Here is a 21,138-nt window from a genome sequence, read left to right as displayed (position 1 = left end):
GCTGCTGCTTTAAATCTTAATCTGACTTTTATTTTTAATGGATTTTAAACTTTTCAGATATCTGACCACATCATATGGAAGCGGTCAAGACATTGATGAGAGAATTGTTGAAGGTACTATATTAAAAGAATTCAACACTTATTCGTAATGTATTAAAGTTTTAATAGAGAAGGTGATCTTGAGTGTATTTTTTTTGCAAATGTCAGCAAATCCCCTTCTTGAGGCCTTTGGAAATGCAAAAACAGTCCGAAACAATAACAGCAGTCGCTTTGGGAAGTTTGTAGAAATCCACTTCAACAGCAAGGTAAGCAATGTAAACAGATTAAGCTCTAGTTTGTTCTGTTTGTTTGTGTTTCATCAGTTGTAAAATTTGCACTGAAGACTTGATTTTTTCCCTTGTGCTACCAGAATGCAGTTGTGGGTGGATTCGTCTCACATTACTTGTTGGAGAAGTCAAGGATTTGCATGCAAAGTAATGAAGAGAGGAACTACCACATCTTCTACAGACTTTGTGCGGGAGCATCTGAAGACCTAAAGAAGAAATTACACCTTGACTCTCCAGATAGTTTCAGGGTCAGTGGGTGCAGAGGTTTTTATTAATTTGCCAACTGCCAACTGAAAGAAGTTTTTTTATTATTATTAATTAGCTATATTGACACTACAAACATCTTTTTGGTATTTTTCTATTGGTTAGCATTTCTGTGGAGGCCCACTAGATGTCACATGAGTTTTTTTTTAGCAATGTCTTAAATCCAAGACATCCTCCCAAGTGTGATCAAAAGCCCTTCAGTAACATAATAGTTCACAATTGAATTTTGGCTCTTTAGGATGCAATTATCAGCTCAGTAGGGGAGAGAGAGAGTATTAAAGTGTTTACCATGGCTTTTACTTTCCTCTAAATACTCTACAAAACAATGGTTAACAGAACAACAAGCATTTCAAGCTGTTCCCTCAGATGTTTATCATCGTATCAAGTCCCTGAGGCGACACCCACATCAACAGAGGCAATTACTTCATGCAATCCACTACTAGTCAGCTGTGGAGCAATATTTGGAGACAGCAGAGTAGATTTTTTCAGTGATGAAAATCAATATAAACATCCTCAGTAGATTTGCCACCATGAATAAATTGAATTTATTAAAATACTAAACATATTAAAATGTTTCTAAGTGGTTTTTTTTTCTCTGTTGCAGTACCTGAACCGAGGATGCACCAGATATTTTGCCAGTAAGGACTCCGACAAACAAATCATGCAGAATCGTAAGAGTCCTGAGGTAATGTCGTGTCCTGACTTAATCCTTCTGGCCCAAATTATGAAATAATAATTAAACGTTGGGTATTAATCTGAATTCTGTTTTAACACTTAAATTACCTTTGTAAGAAGAAACAAAGAACACTTTAGAGTTCTTTCTTATGCAGAATGAAAAATAGATATTTTTACGTTCCCAACAGTGAGGAAAGTTCAAAACAAATCCCAGATTGTAGCTAAGAAAGTATATTGCCAAACTGAGTTGATATGCAGGAACTGGTTGATACCAATATTTTATGCCAAGATATGTGAATTTAGCAAATTATAAATAACACAAAAAAAATAATGCATTGTTCAGAAGACGTCTAATTAATATGGAACGATTAGAAGTTGGTCCCTTAGGGACTAATTATTATGTTCATTTTACTTCTTGTTTTTTTTATAAATATCTTCTACGAAAATTTCATTCAAAATGAAAGAGTCATGAAGAAAAGCTTAATGAGAACATGTATGCTTTGGTTTTAAATGATAGTTACTTGATGTTAGCAAACTATGTTCTTGCAACAGCCTACTAGTAACAAATTATTTAAATTTATGATTTAAAATAGGTTCTTTGCACCTTATATGTAGTCGCAACATTAGTTCATCCCTTGGGTTTGAACTAATGTTGAATGATTTTAATGCTTGAATGATTCATAAGTCAAACTAGCACTAAATGTCATAGGTGTGTTTGTTTATATGCTTGCAGATGTTTTTTTCTCACTAAATTTTTACTTATTTAATGATGAAAGGCAAGTGAGCTCTGTGGATGTAAGGAAAAGTGTGCATCACTAGTAAATGTGTGCTGCTAATTAAATAATTGTGTATTTGTTTGTTCCCACCACATTTTTGTTATATATAGGACAATAAGGTGATGTTTCTTTCTGTGTGTTACTTTCTGTGCTTCCTGCTCTTTTCCTATGAGTTTCCTAAACTGAAGACTGACACTCTCTGGTTTTACATGCTGCTGTTTGTAGTTCAAACAGGAAACATGAGCGCTTGCTTCCTCTTCTTTGCGTGTGCATGCCTGGTTTGGATTTGCTTTGGTGCAGATGGTGTTTAAATAGAAATATAAAAAGAATCAACTTCTGCCAGTTATACAGTGCAATGGAGCATAATTAGAGTATTTGTTTTACCCAAAGAAGTACAATTAAGATTTAATTTTGAATGTTCTCATTTTTTGAAAATTAACCTTAATAAAACATGAAAAATTAAAGGATTCAGTTCCCATCACTCAACCTGTGCTTCTTATATTAAAGTATAATCAGGACTCAATATTTAGGCATAACTCTACACGCCTTGTTATAGTAACTATTACTATATAATTAATCTCCAATTTAGTTTCCTGATGATTTCTAATAGGTTCTATTTCACTGATTAGATTATTTCACTGTATTCCTGGCCTTTCTGCTTTATTCAGCTGTTACGACAGCTGAGCAGCCCTAGTTTTAAGGATTTCCTGCTTGCTGTGTGCTGCTGGTGAAGGTTCTTTTAACCTGCTGTTGTAAAATGTTTTCGTTTGTTCAGTTTTACCTCATACGTGTGGCTTTTCTATTTAGTGGGAGCTGTTGGGTCCAGTTCAGTTCTAAATCAGATTTACTCATTATACAACATCAAGTTAATGAATTTTCTAGAACATAGATACCATTTACAAATGATTATATCATGATGCTTGAGTAAATCTTGATTTGAGCTGACTTTTTAAACACTTCCTGTCACTTTGTGGTTTCTAACTTTCGTGTCTTTTGCAGCACGTAAAGACGGGCGCACTAAAGGACCCTCTTCTGGATGACCACGGTGACTTTAACAGGATGTGTGAGGCCATGAAAAAGATTGGTCTGAACGACACAGAGAAGCTGGACCTGTTCAGGGTTGTCGCCGGTGTCCTGCATCTGGGCAACATTGATTTTGAGGAAACAGGCAGCTCTTCGGGTTAGATAAACATTATCTGTGCAATACCTTGCAAAACATTTAGAATAATATGAAGTCATTTTCAAGAACTTTGACTTTCTGTGTGGGGTAGGGATTTTCTTTTGCTGTAGCTTTTTTTTTTTTTTTAATGCTTATCTTCTCAGAAGCAGTTAGTCATTTCTGAGACCAGCATCGTCCATTTTTACCTTGCTTTTCTGTTTTCTCTACTTCACAGGATTTTTTTACATTTCAAAATATGCCATTAAACTCAATAAGCTGCCCATAGTAATGAGCAAAACAAATCAATATCTATTTACTTTTTTATTGAATCTTAGCACATGGAATCCAATATGGAGTTTTAAGAAAAGTGTCACCACAGATAAATCTGGAGTTGTGATGAAAAAGAGCATCTGTTACCCGAGTAAACATGAGCTCTTGTTCCATTTATTTTTCTTCCTCGTTCTTTCTCATTCTGTGTCTATAATCAAAATCTCTGTGAGTGTACTTTCAAACTCCTCTGGGTGCCCAGTTTCTCTCTCACTTCAGTACAGTTCTTGCTCACACAAACACCTTGTTAGAACACTTATTCATGCTTGGTGCTGCTATAAATCAAATTCCCCAAAAAGTTAGGACACTGTAAAATATAAATGAGAACAGAATGATTTGCTAATTTATTGCTATTTACTGTATCATTAAAACATGAATTTGATAGAAGCAACAAATATCAGAAAAGTTGGTATAGCTCCATGTTTACCACTGTGTAGCATCCCCTCTTCTTTTAGCAACAGTCTGTAAATGTCTGAAAACAGAGGAGCAATATTGCTGAGATAGGAATGATGTTGGTTGTCTGATATTGGGTACTAGCTGTTTAACAGAGTTTTCACTGTTATTGCTTCCATTTAATGATGCATCAAATGTTTTTAGTTGGTGAAAGGTCTAGACTACAGGTGGGTCAGTTCAGCATCCAGACTCTTCTACTATGAAGCCTTGCTGATGTAATAGAATTGCTATGTGGTTTCGCATTGTCTTGCTGAAATATGCAAGGCCTCTGAAAAACATGTCTTGATGGGAGCATATGTTGCTCTAAAACTTTATATACCTTTCAGCATTGATGGTATCTTGCCAGGTTTGCAGACTGCTAATTCCATCAAAGATGCAGGCTTTAAAACTTGATAACAAGCTGGATAATCCTCGTCCACTTGAAGATGCGGAGTCTGTATTTTCCAAAAAGAATTTCACATTTCAATTCGTCTGAGCACAGAACAGTTTTCCACTTTGCCTCAGTTCATTGTACATGAGTTTTGACGCAGAGAAAATGGCAGCGTCTCTGGATCGTGTTCAAATATGCCTTCTTCTTTGCATGATAGAGCTTTAACCTGCACTTTCAGTGAACTGTATTTACAGACAGTTAATTATGGTGTTCCTGAGCCTGTGATTTCCACAACAGAATCCTGTTTTTTTTTTTTTAATACAGTGCTGCAAGAAGGCTCAAAGATCATAGGCATCCAATGTTGACTTTCAGCCTTGTCTCTTACACACAGAGCTTTCTCCAGATTCTCGGAATCTTTTCATGATACAGATAATGAGATATTTAAAGTCTTTGAAATTTTATGTGTGGGAAAAGTATTCCAAAAATGTGCCATAATTTGTAGGCAGTTTTTTCATGTATTGATGAACCTCTAACTTTTTTTCCCTTTTAGAAAGCTGTCTTTTTAAACCCTTTTGTTATCTTGTCCCAACTTTTTTGAGATGTTTTGCTGGCATCGATATAAAAATGAGCAAATATTTTTCTTAAAATGCTAGATTTTCTCAATTCAAACATTTGTTATGTTCCGTTGTCAGTAAAATAAGGTCTTATGAGATTTGCTTGTAAGATGCATTTTGTTTTTACTTACACTTTGAACAGCATCACAATTTTGTAAAATTAGATTTTACTTACACCTTTCTTATAGTATGATTTGGTTGAGTTTGGTTGCCAAAAGAAAACTCAGAAAAATGAGTCTTACTATTCCAGTTAGCAGATTATAACGACGTAGAGAAAAAGAGTCTTGCACATACAGAACGACAATTTGCTATAAAAAGTCCTTTTTAATGCTTATGTGTGTTGCTATTTGTCTTAGGTGGCTGTGTCCTGAAGAATCAGTCCAACGACTCTCTTCAGTACTGTGCTGATTTGTTGGGCCTGGATCAGGATGACCTACGCGTCAGCCTCACAACAAGGGTGATGCTCACTACAGCAGGGGGCGCCAAAGGAACAGTTATCAAGTAAGAGGAACGGCACAGTTTTGATCGTCTTTTTTTGAGTGGTTTTGTTTAGAGACAAAGTTCATTTTATTAGGAAGCCACAGTCGTTTCAAACAGTCTGAAGTCACTGAACTGACTGAAGAAATATACTACAGATAAAATATCTGTAGTCAGGGAAAAATTCAAATAAGACCCGGGCAGTGGTAAGATGGGCTTTGCTCTACTTATCCTGACAGTGAACAAAATCGAATTAATATAACTAAGTCAGTTGCAGCCTTGTCTATTTGAGTACACCAGTCGCACAAATATATATTAATACTTTTTGTATAGTAGTATTTTAACTAGTCAAGCTTTGTTATTGTGATTTTTTTTTTTGTTGGGTTAAATAGAGCATGTTCAGACTAGAATATGGCATTGGCAGTGCTCTTGTGTCATTTTTGTGATGATGTGGTGTTGGAGTGATGGGGCCAGGTTTGCTAAATTAATATTTCAGGAGGGCCAGATGCTGGCCTGGCCTGGAAGTATTTTCTCCACATAAATAATGCAGCCTGTATCTGAGGAGGCAGGGAGGGGAGCATGGCTGCAGTACAGTACAAGCCCGGGTGTCAAGGGAGCAGGTGGAGATAAGAGGGGGGGGGTTTGGTTTTGTCATTAAGCCTCAGACAAATCCACCCTGGCCCTGTAAGGCTGAGGATAACAGAGGGGGCGTTGAATGCATTGGGGTGTGCATGAAACACTGCAACAGATAAAAACACCTGTCACTGAGATAAACTGTAAAGATCTCATGTGTTTTCCCTGCAGTCTATTACTGCTGTTACTGTTTGTAATGGATAAGGGCTTTTTGGATTGGGTTGGGTGTGTTGAATATCAAAAGAAAATAGAGGTAAAGATATGGCAAGAGCGAAACCTTTTTATTTGAAATTCATCTGCTTTCCAGCTGGGACTGCCGAGTTGAACTCTTAGCCACTGTGGAGCTGCACTTTGTCATCAGTCCCCTCTTTAAATATTTAAAAATAAAGTTTAAGTTCAAGGTTCAGATTTTAATTTGAATATCTTGTCTTTGGCACAGAATTCCACATTTTTAAGAATAACCTGGAACAAAAGGTGGAAAGATACTGGGTAGCAAAAAGTGTCACATCGACGCAACAAAACTTTTGGTTTAATTATAAAAAGTAAAAGAGGGAGGTTTAATAAGACACAGGCATGTCCCAGTTTTGGACTGTGTCAATGCCCCACTTTGTGTCTCTCTCCAGGGTGCCTCTAAAGGTGGAGCAAGCAAACAATGCCCGCGATGCCCTGGCCAAGGCTGTGTACAGCCGCCTCTTCGATCACGTGGTCAAGCGAGTGAACCAGTGCTTCCCCTTCGAGACCTCCTCCAACTTTATTGGAGTGTTGGACATTGCTGGGTTTGGTAATAATATACAGAAAAAGATCTAAATTTACTGTATGATTTCTTTTTTCTACTGGCTTTAACATTTCATCCACTAACATAAAAACATTTCATTTTCTTAAATAATTGAAATGTGTGTTTTCTGTTTATTTCTTCTTAGAGTATTTTGAGCATAACAGCTTTGAGCAGTTCTGTATCAATTACTGCAATGAGAAACTGCAACAGTTCTTCAACGAACGTATTCTCAAGGAGGTGGGTGAGCCCTGGGTGAATTGAGTTGATTTTGGGGCAGTTTACTTCTTTATCCTGGGAAACCTGCCACATCATGTCACTGAAAAGCCAAACTTACTGACTCTTTCATGAGGCAGGTGGAAGTTGTTGGCATGCTAAGCTTTTCTTTTGTTTCTTTCTCTGTTTTCTCACTTTTATCTTCACCCCCATCTCTCTCATATTCATTAGAATACTAATTTCTCAAGGGACACGATAACGCATGTTTCTCTCCTGTGATCTCTTAACGTTATTCTCTTCCAAGGTCTCCAATTAGTGTGCCACAATTCTGGCTTTAGCCTCTTTCTCGTTATCTGAATCACATATTGTTGGTTTGATGTTTCTATTTGGTTTTTGGTTTTTGTTTCTTTTTTGGAGATGGATATTGTTATGGATATTGGATATTGTAAGGCCACTCAGAATAATCTGAATTAACTTTTACAAACTTTTAGAGTAAGTCTTGTTTTCAGTGTTGATTTTTGATATTTGATCATGTTTTTACAGGAGCAAGAGCTCTATCAAAAGGAAGGGCTGGGTGTGAATGAGGTGCATTATGTTGACAACCAGGACTGCATAGGTGAGTCTGTGCCAGCTTCTTTGCTTTGACCACATCTCCTCCTGAAGCTGATAAAATGGCTGATTTCAGCTTTTTCCAAATGACCAAACGGGAACTTTGTCCTGTGATGAAGCATTTGTAAAAGCACCACCCAAAATGTGCTAATATCTTTTGGAAGAATGGTGTTTAATCCCTCCAGAGACTTTATGTTGCTTTGCTTTTTTTCTTTAATTTGTTACCTGGTATCTGTCCATACCTTGGATGGTTCTTGTAAGTGAAAACAGGTCGATAGACTGACACTCTGGGGCATCATAACCATGAAGTGTCGCCTTTGAGAGCTTGCACTGCAAAATAGCAAATGTACAGAGATTGTTGTGACTCTCTGTAGAGCTCACACACCACAAATGTACCGAGGTTAGTTCAAGTGTAACATCAGCTCACCCACATGACATTAATTTAGGCCATTCCTCTAGGCTTCGCGTCACAGCAGTGAAAATACACCTGTCAGGGGGACAAAAATACCGACTTCTCATTATCCTCGGAGCTGGCACATCCCTGTGTCTGAAGGGAGCAAGCGCGATGAGTATTTGTGGGTTTCACGGCCCTATTGTGCTATGAGAATACAGCGAAATGATACCCCCCCACCACCACCTTGTTGTCGTTGCCTATGTCCTCGAATGAATCCTCGAATTAATGGGATGAAGTAGTCAGTGTATCAAGGTGAAGCAGTTTGATTTGTATTTCAAAGGCTGTGATTATTCAGGTGTGAGGTTAACTGACAGCCATGAATAACATTTATGACTTGCAAATGACCGTTTGGGTTGGCCATTAATTCACTCATCAATCTTCAGGATTTATGCACAGGTGCTTGTTCATGCAAATTTTTTTTTTTCGGAGGTCCTTGGCCATTAGATTATTTTCCAAGCGCAGGATGTCAGATGAATAATTCAGTTATTTGGCTAAATGAGCATCCTGACGAACATTTTGTGCTCTGAATATTCATATTCCAGATATGATAAGCAGTGGAAATTTCCAATAAATCTATATCGAGGAACAGAATGTTTTGTGATTTCTTTCCAACTTGTTTCATTATTGCTTTTGTGATTTCCACATTATTCTACGTGAATGCTCTTTGTTGTTTCTAAAAATGTTTTTAAATATTTCAAATTTTAAGGATGAATGGATATCACTTGCTTTGAGATGTTAACATAAATTATTTTTCAGATTTAGTCAGCTAATATTTAGAACAATAGGAATGAAAGGATTGTTATTCACAAAAATTCTGTCTGGACTTAATGTCACAATGCTGTGGCTGATGGACAAATATTTGACGTTTCCAGATCTAGTGGAAGCAAAGCTGACGGGAATCCTGGACATTTTGGATGAAGAGAACCGTCTCCCACAAGCCAGTGACCAACACTTTGCACAGGCTGTTCACAGCAAGCATAAAGACCACTTCAGACTCACGGTCAGACTTCATCCTTATCCTTTCTCTCTTTGTTATTCACTTTTCCCTTCTTTTTTTGCTTTTTTTCCTTTGTTCTCCTATTATTCATTCTTTGTTAGACTAAAGACAGGACTGTCATTGTAATCATTTTTACTCTTCCTGTTTGTTACAACACTTATGTGAATGACGCACAATCTTACTCCCTCCATCTGTCGCTGCCTTTGCTGCTATTGTTTGTCACTTCGCCTGTATTTCTGCATGCATGAAATCATTTTAAATATGTTGCCTTGACACTAGTTCAGGCTTAAGATAAGAGGAGGCTGCTTGCAGCCACACTACATTAGGGAGAGTTGCTACTCAGACATATAGATATAGATATTAATAGAGAGAAGAATTTAATCCAAGAGCTAAACTCTGCTATGCAGTGTACATAGGCTCTTAATGATGTTCATTTACTAAGCTAATGCCCTGTAAACCCTGTAAAAAACTTGACTTGCAAAGACATTTCACATTTAAAGTGAAATCATCTGATCCAGGTTACACCTGTTAAATAGCTAATGATGAAGATAAAGAAGCCCTGAGCACTCAGTCGTCATGTGGACAAACAAAAGTCTGCTGTAGACACGATGATGGATGGGTTTAATATGAAATCAATATATGTGTTTTAGCATGATATGATTTACTTTGATCGTCTCTGTCTTAGGTTCCCAGAAAGTCAAAGCTGACCATTCACAGGACTCTCCGGGATGATGAAGGCTTCATCATCAGACACTTTGCTGGAGCAGTCTGCTATGAAACAGTAATCCTTAACACTCATTATCACGTATGGCTATTGGGACTGAGTTGTACTGACAAGATCCAATATGAAAATATGTTTCACCTCTATTTTTACACAAAGTTCATAAGTATTTTTTTGGTATTTTGCCCCCAGTACACCACCACAGTGGAAAGCACTTCTATGGCCAGAGGAGCCCTGTTCCCTTGTTATTCCACGGCAAAATGTGAAGATAAAAGTTCTGGAGACAATTCCAAGTATTGAACTTTTGTTCCGTTAGCTGCTCGGTGGAACTAAGGTCTAGAATCAAGACACATCTATTCATGAATGTCATGAATGGAAAGACAGGGGCTTAGAACAAGGAGCAAACCACTAGTTACAACCAGGAACAGGAAAGCTAGATTAGACTTTCCCAGAAAACACCTAAAAAGCCTGCACAGTTTTGTAAAAACTCTCTGGACAGATGAGACCAAGATGAACTTGTAATAATGGTAAAAGAAACATATGGATAAGCAATGAAGGGGTTAATGATATGAAGCATAGCACATTATTTTTCATACTTGTTGGAGCCAATGTTATGGCATGGGCATTAAACCCTGTCAGTGGAACCAGGTTACTACTGTTTATCAATGATGTGACTGTTGATAGAAGAATCTCTCTGCTCAGATTCAGCCAAATGCTATAAAACAGATCAGCCAGAGCTTCACAATCCAAATGGATAATGATCCAAATCATTGCAAAAGCAACCTGATAGTTTCTCAAGGTAAAGAAATTGGATATTCTTCAGTAACCAAGTCAGTCGCTTGACCCCAAACCAACATGCACAAACAAGAAGCAGCTGAAGGAGGCTGCAGTAAAGAGCAACGTCCTGTCTGAACAACTGAAGGGAGGAAACACAGTATTTGGTGATGTTCATGGGTTCTATACCTAAAGGATTTAAAACATTCATTATATTAATATACTATTTGGGCCTTTGAATAAAAATGACCTCAACAGTTTATTCAATGCTTTTGTTACACCCCTTAAATAAAGCTGAACGTCTGCTCTTTCATCACACCCTTACTGTTTGATTTAAAGCCCACTGTGGTGGTGTAGAGAGGCAAAACTACAAATACTGTGTCATTGTCCATAATTGTTAGAAACCTGACTATAATGTCTCTTAGAAAGTTGCCAATCAACAGGCATTGAAGCAAAATAGATGACATATTAAGCACGCGGCTTGTTATTTTTTATTTATTTTTGTTATTGAGTTATTGGTTTTTTCACAATTATAAATTTTTTAATGCATATGATAGATAGTTAAAAACATTATTATCACAGTGAATTAAAAACACACGTGTTGTCCTGGTACAACATGTTCCATACGTTTTACTGACTGACACATCCTGCATTGGGTTTGACCTCTATTAATATGTATAAAGGTCTTTCGTGATTGTACATGTATGGATTTGTCTGTGTGCACTCTCAGATTCGGTTTGTGGAGAAGAATAATGATGCCCTCCACATGTCCTTGGAAAGCTTAGTTTGTGAATCAAAAGACAAATTTGTTCGAGAGCTGTTTGAGAACTCCAACACCTCCAAGGACTCCAAACAGAAGGCGGGGAAGCTCAGCTTCATCAGCGTTGGGAATAAGTTCAAGGTCAGAGTGACGGTTAAAGGTAGTTTCTTGACTGTTAGAAAAAGTCCTTGAACATAAACATATCATAACTACACGTGAACAAAACCCCTTAACTTTACCAAAAAATTTAAATATTGCACTTTTTCATACCAAACACTAAGACGCTATAATATTTCATATTATTGTATCACATGTCGTCCAAATTAAAGATGAAATGCTTTAATTTTAACTTTTGTGCATCCTGGAATTTTTCCACTGTTTCATTATGTAGGTTTACATTTTGAATTTTATTTTCTTGATTTAAGAAATTTGTTGTTTTAGACTTTAAAAGTAAAAACACAATTATCACTATCCTTATTAGGTTTCAGATTTGTGATTTAAAAAAAGTAAACCAACTCTAACATCCAGACCTTTCCTGTGACTTTTCTCCTTTCCACTCTCCTTCTCATCCCTGTTTCCCTTCCTTTATTCAAGGTCCCCCTCTTAGATATCCTCCAGTCTTCCAATTCTTTCCTCTGAGAAATTCTTCCTTGGTGGATAAAGCTGGATAAAGTCAGCTTGAGGTATACTAGAGAGGAGTTAGAAAGCAGGGCTAGTGGAAAGAAATAAAAGAGAGAAGAGATGAGACACTCGGGGTTTCACACAAAAGCGAAAGTACACAACTTTCAAGTGCATTTCTTACGTATCACAGAGACCAAAGTAATACAAGGCTGCTCATGACTTATCTCCCAGCTCCATGTGTTGGGCTGTCTTTTTCGATGAATAAAAAGTGTTTGTGCACCATTTCAAACCTTTACATCATCGCACCATCTTTTCAAAGTCTCTGAGTTTCTGTATTACTAACGTAGCTTCTTTGTCATCATCACTTATTCACCAGATGTGGACTCAAGCACAAGGACTGTGTGCATCTTACACACTATTTTACAAAGAGATAAACAGCTAGATTGTGTTATGGGGAGAGAAAATTAGAAAGATAAATATCCTTTGTTGTAATGATCAGTCTCTTTGCATAAAAGAGATGCACGATATTTACTGTGCTTTGGGTCTTGCTTGACTATATATAACTGCTCCCCACCCTGTACGTATTCTCCAGCATGTGTGTCTTGGCGACCTTCACCACAAATACCCAAAATAAAAAATAAGCATTTCCTTTTGTCTGTTTTAACACACAGACCCAACTGAATCTGCTGCTGGAGAAGCTTCGTAGCACTGTAAGTAAAATTTACATCTCTGTTTCGCCGTCTATTTTCTATCCTTTTTCTCAGAGTCTAAAAACATTATTACAGCCTTTGTGTTTACTGTGCACACAAAATGGATGTTATAAAATGCATTTTGTGTATGTTTGACCAATATTTCCTAATTAGTCTTTGTTTTAACAGGGTTCAAGTTTCATCCGCTGTGTAAAACCCAATCTGAAGATGGTCAACCGCCAGTTTGAAGGAGCTCTTATTCTCTCCCAGCTGCAATGCTCAGGTAAAACCAAAACAGTGTTTTGATTAAATAGTTATAATTTATAATCTTTAAGAGAATTAAAATACTTCCAGTTTAGCTCCACTGTTAATGGAAGAGTTTCAACAAGTTAGTCTGACTTGCTCTTTGAAGCACTTCAGATGGTTTCAAGGTGGAAGTGGGATTATGTCAGTGATTGGCTCTGAGCCTTTTTTTATTTGCGGTGGTAATGGGCACAATAACACTTGAAGTCAAGTGGGAGTCTACATGTATTGTGATATTTGCAGATGATATTGTGAAATGTTTAATTCTTCTTGGAGACGAGAAGAATGAACGTCACTAGAAGAAAGACAGATGAGAGGGAGACAGGTGGAATGGTGAAGATAGACGTAAGAAAGGTGGTGTTGTAGTTGTAGTTTAAATATCTGGGATGTTAGTACTCAAGAGAGGGGAAGAAGAGAGTGCAGGAAGGGCGGATTGGATGACAGAAGGACAGCAGCAAGAGTGAAAGGTTTTCTGGATGGTAGTGAGATGTGCTATGGTGTTTGGAGATGGTACTAAAGAAAAGGCAGGAGACCTAGCTGGAAGTGCCCAAGTTACAGACTCAAGATGGTTTGGACATGTACAGAGGAGGGATAGAAAAAATATTTGGGTAAAGGGTGCTGGTGTTTTCAATAATTAATGTCAATATAATCCTGCAACAGCCTTTATGAATGAGAACACATTAAAGTAGATTGTGCTATTGTGCCCCTCTTGGATAGGCATGGAGGTTTTCTCACATACATGCATGGATGATGTGTTTTTCTGATTACTTTCTCTCTTTGTGTGTTTCTCATGATTAGGAATGGTGTCGGTGTTGGACCTGATGCAGGGGGGCTTCCCCTCCAGGGCTCCTTTCCATGAGCTTTACAACATGTATAAGCAGTATATGCCGGATAAGCTTACACGGCTGAATCCTCGGCTTTTCTGCAAGGTGGGCTTAAGTTGAATAGTTTTCTGTTTCACTGAAGAAATCCAGCGTCTACAGTCGAGTTTAAACAACAAGCTAATCTGTTTAAAGTAAACCCTAATTAGTTGTGTAATTTGCATTGCAAAAAAAAGCCACACTGACCCACTTGGGAAATGATTAACAAATATAAACAGTTTAGTAGCCTGAAACCCTGCACTTATACGATATTGTTGAGTGATTGAATGTTGTTCTTCTATTAGGCTTTGTTCAAAGCTCTAGGATTGAATGATAAGGACTTCAAGTTTGGACTGACAAGGGTGTTCTTCCGCCCCGGAAAGGTAAAATATTAATGTTGTAGATCATTACATACGAATCTGTTAGCCATAATATCTTCATTAATACTAAATTTGACTGAATTATAACTTGACATTTGGCTGTGTGTGTGCGCCAGTTTGCAGAGTTCGACCAGATCATGAAGTCTGATCCAGACCACCTCGCAGAGCTGCTGAAGAAAGTCAACAAGTGGCTGGTGTGCAGCCTCTGGAAGAAGGTCCAGTGGTGCTGCTTGTCTGTCATCAAACGTAGGTTCATTTCGTGAAGAATTTAAAATAAGTAGCCAACCAGCTTTAGATATGCAAGCAATAATATTTGTAATGTAGTCAAATAATTTCAGTTTTCTTTGTGTTATGTCATTCCTCTGTTTTCGCTGTGGTTTATTTGAAATCATTTACCATCTTTTAAGGAGAATGAACAAACATGAAATTACTGTCGAACATTAGCAGCCTCTTTGTAGCTTAAATAGAGAGTCCCTTTTTGCTGCCGTACACTTCGTCACCTGGGTTTGTGCTTTTACACTGATTTTTCTTTCAGAACATCAAATGAAGCAGCCTCCAGCAAGATTGAATAGTATTCTAAAAGCAGTTCCTTGTACCATTACAGTCAGTGCCAAGCTATTGATTTCCACAATTTAACAAAGTGCAGGCTGGCTTCTGTGTGTATGTGCAAAAGCATAAAATGAAATTACATTGCAGCTATAACAGAACGCTGCCTCTGCTTGACCGCATACTCTGTGGATAAGTGGCCTGAGTAAATTTATACCCCTGGTCCTGGACATTATTTCCTTCCTGTGATTTCAGTGCTTCATCTTATTATCGCTGCTTTGTTTGTGTTGGTGAGCAGGTGAAAGAAAGCCTTTTATAGTGTACTGCTGCTGGTTAATAATAGCTATTATAGTAGTTTGTGCTACGGTGGCTCTGAGAGGCCAAACGGACTGCAACTTCAGAAAACACTTGCAAAAAGAAAAATGCTGCAAAAAGAAAAACGCTGCAAAATTACACAAAACACAACGGAAATGTTTCTGGGGAGACAATAACCTGACGGACCAGTTGCACAAACCAAAACATGTATGTATGGCTGTATCCCAATTCAGGGTCTGCAGCCTTAAAGTACGCAGCCTTAACGGTCCTCAAGGGCCGCGTACTCAAAGACCGCTGAGACCGGAACTGCGAGGCTTGTAGGCTTGTGAAATGGGATGCTCTAGCCTCCGTCGAACTGCCCAGGTTGCCTAGCAACCATGATACTAACAGCTGGAAACGTTTCATACAGCTTTGTTCATTTCTTTCTACATGAGCTTTGTGTGATTTGATAAGTATCTGAGGCTGAGACCACAGGACAGTAAAACATGATTTTTGGGCTTCATTTCTGTGCTGAACAGTCATTTTAAGATTAGCTAGTAAATAACAATTAGCTGATGTTGTTCATGAGACTAAAGTCATCTCACTTTGGTAATGTAAATATAATATGGCCACTATTATAGTTATTATATTAATCATTATTAGTTATTACAGCAGTGAGTTTGAACTCCGTGTCAAATACTGAGCTTCAGTAAAGATTCAAGTTGCAGTTATTTATATTTCCTATCACCCTAAATCTTCACTCAAAGACAAGTATCTTTGACAGTGTATCTATAGATGTATTATATATAAGAGACAAATATTGTTCGTTTAATTTGTTGGCATTATTACATTTGGCTCAATGCTTACATATATGTGTAAAAAGAAAATGTACGAGCTGTGATAACTGTTTCTGATAAAATGAAGAGTAGACTGATATATGAAATATTCCTTTATTGGGTGAGAAAATCAGACCATGTCATAACTGCTTTAAGTCATACAGAATAGATATCAGAGCCTTAAACAGGCTGACTTCTGCTAAATGGGTCAAACTGGCCAGAAAGTATACAAACACATAACATCCTTATAGAATATGATGTAACACTATAGATCAACTTACCTCAGAATATATAAAGCATATAAACAATTACAGCAATATGATGCAACAAACACAGCAGTGCTACTGATCCAAAATACTCAAAGCTTCATAGAACTGAATCAAACATTTGTTTTTAGCTCCATTCTGCTGCTGATACATACTTTAGGTTTCTGAACATTAAACTTGTTGCTGCCTTTCGTAGTGTGTAACTTGAAGGCCCTGAGTACTTTCTCCCACACTGAAAACACTGGGATGATAACATTATTTGAACATTACCTAATAAGACTGATTCAGGACAGACAATTAGTTATGTTAAACTTTCCTAGCAGTCCTTCACAAACAGGGAACAGTCTGTCTATTCTCTCCATCTGTCAGCTGCTGCTGGCTCTTCCTCCTCCTCTTCCTCACACACTGCTGAGATTGTCCTGGTGGATCATCAGGGGTGCAAAGCCTCACAGATGATGTGCAGCAGTGGGTCCCTCAGTCTGTCCTCACTCTGGACAATTGCAGTTGTCACACATGGAAATCAAATGTGTGCAGGATTCAAGCACAAGTGTAACTTATAAATACATGTTCATACTTTTATTGCACAACCAGAGAGAGAGAGTGCAGGACAGACAGACAGGTGGCAGTCTCAGGTGTATACACTGCTACAAAACAGCACAAGAGAAGGAGGATTTAGTGTTTATGTTATTACAAGTGCTCACTCTCAAGGTTTTCTGGTGTTTATCTTTTAAAGTATTGTTTTTACTACTGCATTTCATATTTTATTTGATTCTTCAAAACCTTGTCCTTGCATAACCTATTACTAGAGCAGGATTGTTATGCCACCAAGTACAAAGATGTATAAAAATTATATAGGATTTAAGGTATGCAGTCATTGAAAGTAGGTTTGATTCTATGCTTTGTGAAAAAGTATTTTCTTTCTTTTTAGTTAAGAACAAGATGAGTTACAGAGCTGTGGCCTGCATCAAGATGCAAAAGACTGTCCGCATGTGGTTGTCTAAGAAGAAGCATAAGCCACGGTGAGTCTCCTCCTGTTCCTGGGACCCAGAACTTATACAAGCCCACAAACACATGCAGCATCATTTCTGCTTTTCTGTGCCATTTGCTGTCTTTTTTTCACTTGGCACTCTCAGTTTGCTTTTTCTTGAAACTGGTTCACACTTGGTAGGTTTTGATGGCTTTCCTGTATCAAGCATGTACAAGTTTAAATCAATCTAAAAAGTCATCAGTGGACTGTGGAGAAATGGAGTGTCACTATATGGGAAGTGTCTCACTGTACATGCGTTTTCAGATAGTTCCTTGCAATGAGATTTTGATTGAGAGTGGGTGAGTGGCAGTTTGTGCACAGGAAACGTTTATGCTGGCATTCACACATTTATATCATCAGTTCCACAAAAGAACTGAGAATTGAGTTCATGTTTGATATGCAAATAAAATGAATCCAAAGATGAGGAAACATTCATTGATCTTTTAATTCCTTTCAAGTGCTAAAATGCAAAGGCATCACTTTCTTTTCACATAAATGAGGGATGTAATAAAAGAGAGAATGCAATGAAAACTAAAATGCATTTTCCTCAGTTGGACTAAATGAGGTCTTTAACAGGGTTATTTTATTAGCGGTCATTAGAATAAAACTCTTATGCTTTCATTTCTTAGTAATATACTCATTTGTAAGTCTGCATTTTTATCACGGCCCACAGAATCGATGGTATGGTGAAGGTTCGAAACCTGAAGAAACACATGGAAAGGTTCAATGAGGTGGTGAATGGGCTGAAGGAGGGAAAACAGGAGATGGCCAAGCAAGTTCAGGAGCTGGCTGCCGCCATAGATGCTCTGTTAGCGAAGATAAAGGTGAGGACTTTTAATTTTTGGTTCAAAGCATAATACACTCTGAGTTTTCTCTGTATGTACTGTATGTGGGATATTTTGTTCTTTTGAACTATGTATTTTAAGGGAAGATTTTTCAGATCAGATAGATTGTTTGAAGCCTTACTGCCTCATATTTATTGTATATTGCTACCTGCATGCAGACTTTTAGCTCTGTGGCACTGACAGTCTTCTTTTAGACAAAGACCTCATCCTGGAGTTATACACTATAGTCTGTCTTGCAGTGGCCATTCTCATTTTATCCTCCAGAATCAATATTTTCACTCACCTGAGGATAAAAAGAAGAGCTTGTAGAGCAAGATTCTTCTTCTCTCCAATAATTTAATTTAGCGGGGTTGTTTTTCTAAATGATTGGACTTGGCTATTGAAATCCCAGCCCTCCCTGTGCAATAAACACCCACCTTATTGGACCCTCTAGGTACAGCAAATCATCCAGATATCTGGGCACTGTATTCTCCAGTAGTTTTGATTTTCTCTTTGGTAGTGGCCTGTATCTAATTAACAAGTTAGAGAGCTCATAGGTTCCTTGAAGTATCCTGACTCACACTAAAGAACCATTGACTCCTAGCTCTTTCTCCCCCCTCTATCCAAATAAGCCACTCCGCCCTCCTAATGTTGATTTGTTAGCCTATTAACACCCCTGCTATTGACACTTACGGTGTTCTAAGTATGTAGAAGTTGTTTATGGCACGACATCTCGTTGTGAATAATGCATGAGATGCCAGTGCCTGTCAATCAGACCATTGTACAATAGGGACAAGACCTTGTCATCTTCCCTCCCTGTGATGCTGTTAGTGGCTCATTCTTATGAATGTGCACAATATGGTGACCTCTTCTCCCCCTGCTGATTGTCTGACAAGTGCGTGGAGAAGTGAGCATTGTGGCTGTGGCACTCAAGTGACACGTACACACAATGTCAGTCAGTGTCTAACTTGTAGCCACATGGGATGGTTGTGCTATGGAATCAGAAAAGTGTGGCAAGTTTGGGCATTTGTGACTCTTCTTTATGATTCAAATTCAAATCAGCACAGGGCATATTTTCATTCTAGCACACTCATGCTAGCCTGCTAACATCCTATCGGCATTTGATCAGTTTTTAATACTGATAAATACATTGTGAGAGCCATGTTTGAACTCCACTCAGACCTGAGGCCCAAAATCTGATGGTTGAACAGCAGAATAAAGACATGTATTTCTACTTTATCCTTTCCAATCATCCTTTGCTGTTTTGTTGAACAACTAGACCACACTGATGACCAGGAAGGAGATTGACACGGAGTATCAAGGACTGGTGAAACGTTCAGAGCAGCTGCTTGCTTCCATGCAAAAGAAGAAGCAGGAGGAAGAAGAGAGCGAGAGGCTGAAATGCATCGAGGACGAGATGGAGAAAGAGAGAAAGAGCAGGGAGCAGGAAGAGCAGCGACGCAAACAGGAGGAAGAAGAGAGACGACTGTAAGTGCTAAGTGCAAAATTACTAGTATATGTGTTTGTGTATAATGTACAGTGATTCTCCTAGTATTGCCTTGGGAGAAACAAACTTTTATCCCCTACTCCACACCAAGAAACCAGAAGAAGAAAAACTAACAGTCTAATTTACGTCCACTCATTTCATACAGAGTGGAGTACAAAGAAGAACAGTTGGGTAAAGTGCAGACAATGTTTCAATTGGCCAAAAAAAGCATAAGTGCAATAAAAGCTGCAGGGAAGCTAGTCCTGCACAGAGCTCTAATAGCTCTCCTGAGAAGCACAGATAAAACGCTGCAAGGTTAGATGTAAAATAAATATGTTCAACTCCACTCAATCGTTTAGCAACCAAAATGTGATTATTAAACACAGTTTTAGTGTAAAACAACTGTGACTCAAAAGACAATAAAAGACAAAAGTGGGGTCTGTGCTTCACTGATGTGGCACACTGGCCTCTAGAGCAATCAGCCTGGGGAGGAAACATTTTTTGACACTTTCAGAAATGTTGTTTTTAGTAAATATTCTGATTTTCCTTTTTGTCTCAACATTTTAGGAAAGCAGAGATGGAGCTGAAAAGAAAGCAAGATGAGGAGGACAGAAAAAAGAGAGAGGAAGAGGACAAGGCCATGCAGGTTTGGAAAATTTCCCCATTGAATACTTCTGTGCTCTTCTGTTGAAAAGTAAAAACGTAAAAATTGGAAAACTAACAACTACTAACTTCTTCAAAATTCTACTTTAACTCCACTGAATGAATTTAATGAAAACCTTGCAGTTTTATTTAAGCTTCTTATAAATGACCTGCACTCCACTGCAGTGGCAGACAATTTCAGTCCTTGGATTAAAATAAAAAATAGTGCTTTACTGGTTGCACTCATAGAATCGTGTGAAAAGACAATTTTCACAGTCCTATGAAAAATTAAGTCCTGCCTGTGATTCAGTTGCTTGTGTAATAATTTGAAGTAACCCTTTTCAGTATGTTTTTGTCTGTCTCTCACATCGCCGTAGAGGAATTTTGGCCCACTCATCTATACAGCATTGCTTCAGTTCATTGAAGTTTACAGGCATTCATTTTTGCACAAATCACTTAATGTCCCGCCATGGCATTTCAATCAGATTGAGCTCTGGGCCATTGCAACACTTTGATTCTTTTCTTTTTCATTTTGTTGTAAATTTGCAGCTGTGCTTAGAATTATATCCCTGGTGTATGATCTAGTTTGGGCCATGCTTTAGCTGTAAGGTAGATGGTTTCAGATTTTACCCTAGAATACTTTGAAATAGAAAGGACTTCATGATCAACTCAATGACTGCAAGGTGTGGATATGAAAGAAGCTCTAAGGCTACGTTCACACTGCAGGCGAAAGCGCATCAAATCCGATTTTTTTGACCCTATGCGACCCATATCCGATCATTGTATGACAGTGTGAACGGCACAAATCCGATATTTTCAAATCCGATCTGGGTCACTTTCCTATGTGGTACTGAATCCGATACATATCTGATGTTTTAGAAAGCGACTGCTGTTTGAATGGTCATGTCGCATTAAATCCGTCTTTTACGTCACTGAAACAAGACAGATGCCGATTATCAGCGCCAGAGAAGACATCATGAACGCTTTC

The 21,138-nt window shown here is 38.0% G+C and overlaps 1 protein-coding gene across 2 annotated transcripts in view; it reads left to right on the top strand.

Moving 5' to 3' along the window:
- myo6b (myosin VIb) overlaps positions 1 to 21,138 on the top strand; it is a 42,078-nt gene that overhangs the window by 7,169 nt on the left and 13,771 nt on the right. For both annotated transcript variants that reach the window (XM_004540485.3, XM_004540484.3), the window contains exons 7-27: positions 58 to 113; positions 207 to 304; positions 409 to 573; positions 1,194 to 1,274; positions 3,040 to 3,220; positions 5,320 to 5,464; positions 6,697 to 6,854; positions 6,994 to 7,085; positions 7,605 to 7,677; positions 8,997 to 9,124; positions 9,807 to 9,902; positions 11,347 to 11,517; positions 12,669 to 12,707; positions 12,876 to 12,969; positions 13,788 to 13,918; positions 14,155 to 14,232; positions 14,346 to 14,475; positions 17,100 to 17,190; positions 17,872 to 18,022; positions 19,302 to 19,510; positions 20,076 to 20,154. In XM_004540485.3, the coding sequence (XP_004540542.2) occupies positions 58 to 113; positions 207 to 304; positions 409 to 573; positions 1,194 to 1,274; positions 3,040 to 3,220; positions 5,320 to 5,464; positions 6,697 to 6,854; positions 6,994 to 7,085; positions 7,605 to 7,677; positions 8,997 to 9,124; positions 9,807 to 9,902; positions 11,347 to 11,517; positions 12,669 to 12,707; positions 12,876 to 12,969; positions 13,788 to 13,918; positions 14,155 to 14,232; positions 14,346 to 14,475; positions 17,100 to 17,190; positions 17,872 to 18,022; positions 19,302 to 19,510; positions 20,076 to 20,154 (2,446 nt within the window). The remainder of the gene's footprint in view (positions 1 to 57; positions 114 to 206; positions 305 to 408; positions 574 to 1,193; positions 1,275 to 3,039; positions 3,221 to 5,319; positions 5,465 to 6,696; positions 6,855 to 6,993; positions 7,086 to 7,604; positions 7,678 to 8,996; positions 9,125 to 9,806; positions 9,903 to 11,346; positions 11,518 to 12,668; positions 12,708 to 12,875; positions 12,970 to 13,787; positions 13,919 to 14,154; positions 14,233 to 14,345; positions 14,476 to 17,099; positions 17,191 to 17,871; positions 18,023 to 19,301; positions 19,511 to 20,075; positions 20,155 to 21,138) is intronic.

Source organism: Maylandia zebra, linkage group LG19, assembly GCF_041146795.1.
Source record: "Maylandia zebra isolate NMK-2024a linkage group LG19, Mzebra_GT3a, whole genome shotgun sequence".
Taxonomy (NCBI): Eukaryota; Metazoa; Chordata; class Actinopteri; order Cichliformes; family Cichlidae; genus Maylandia; species Maylandia zebra.
Note: the sequence above shows the minus strand (reverse complement) of the source record. Positions and strands in the feature narration are given on the sequence as shown.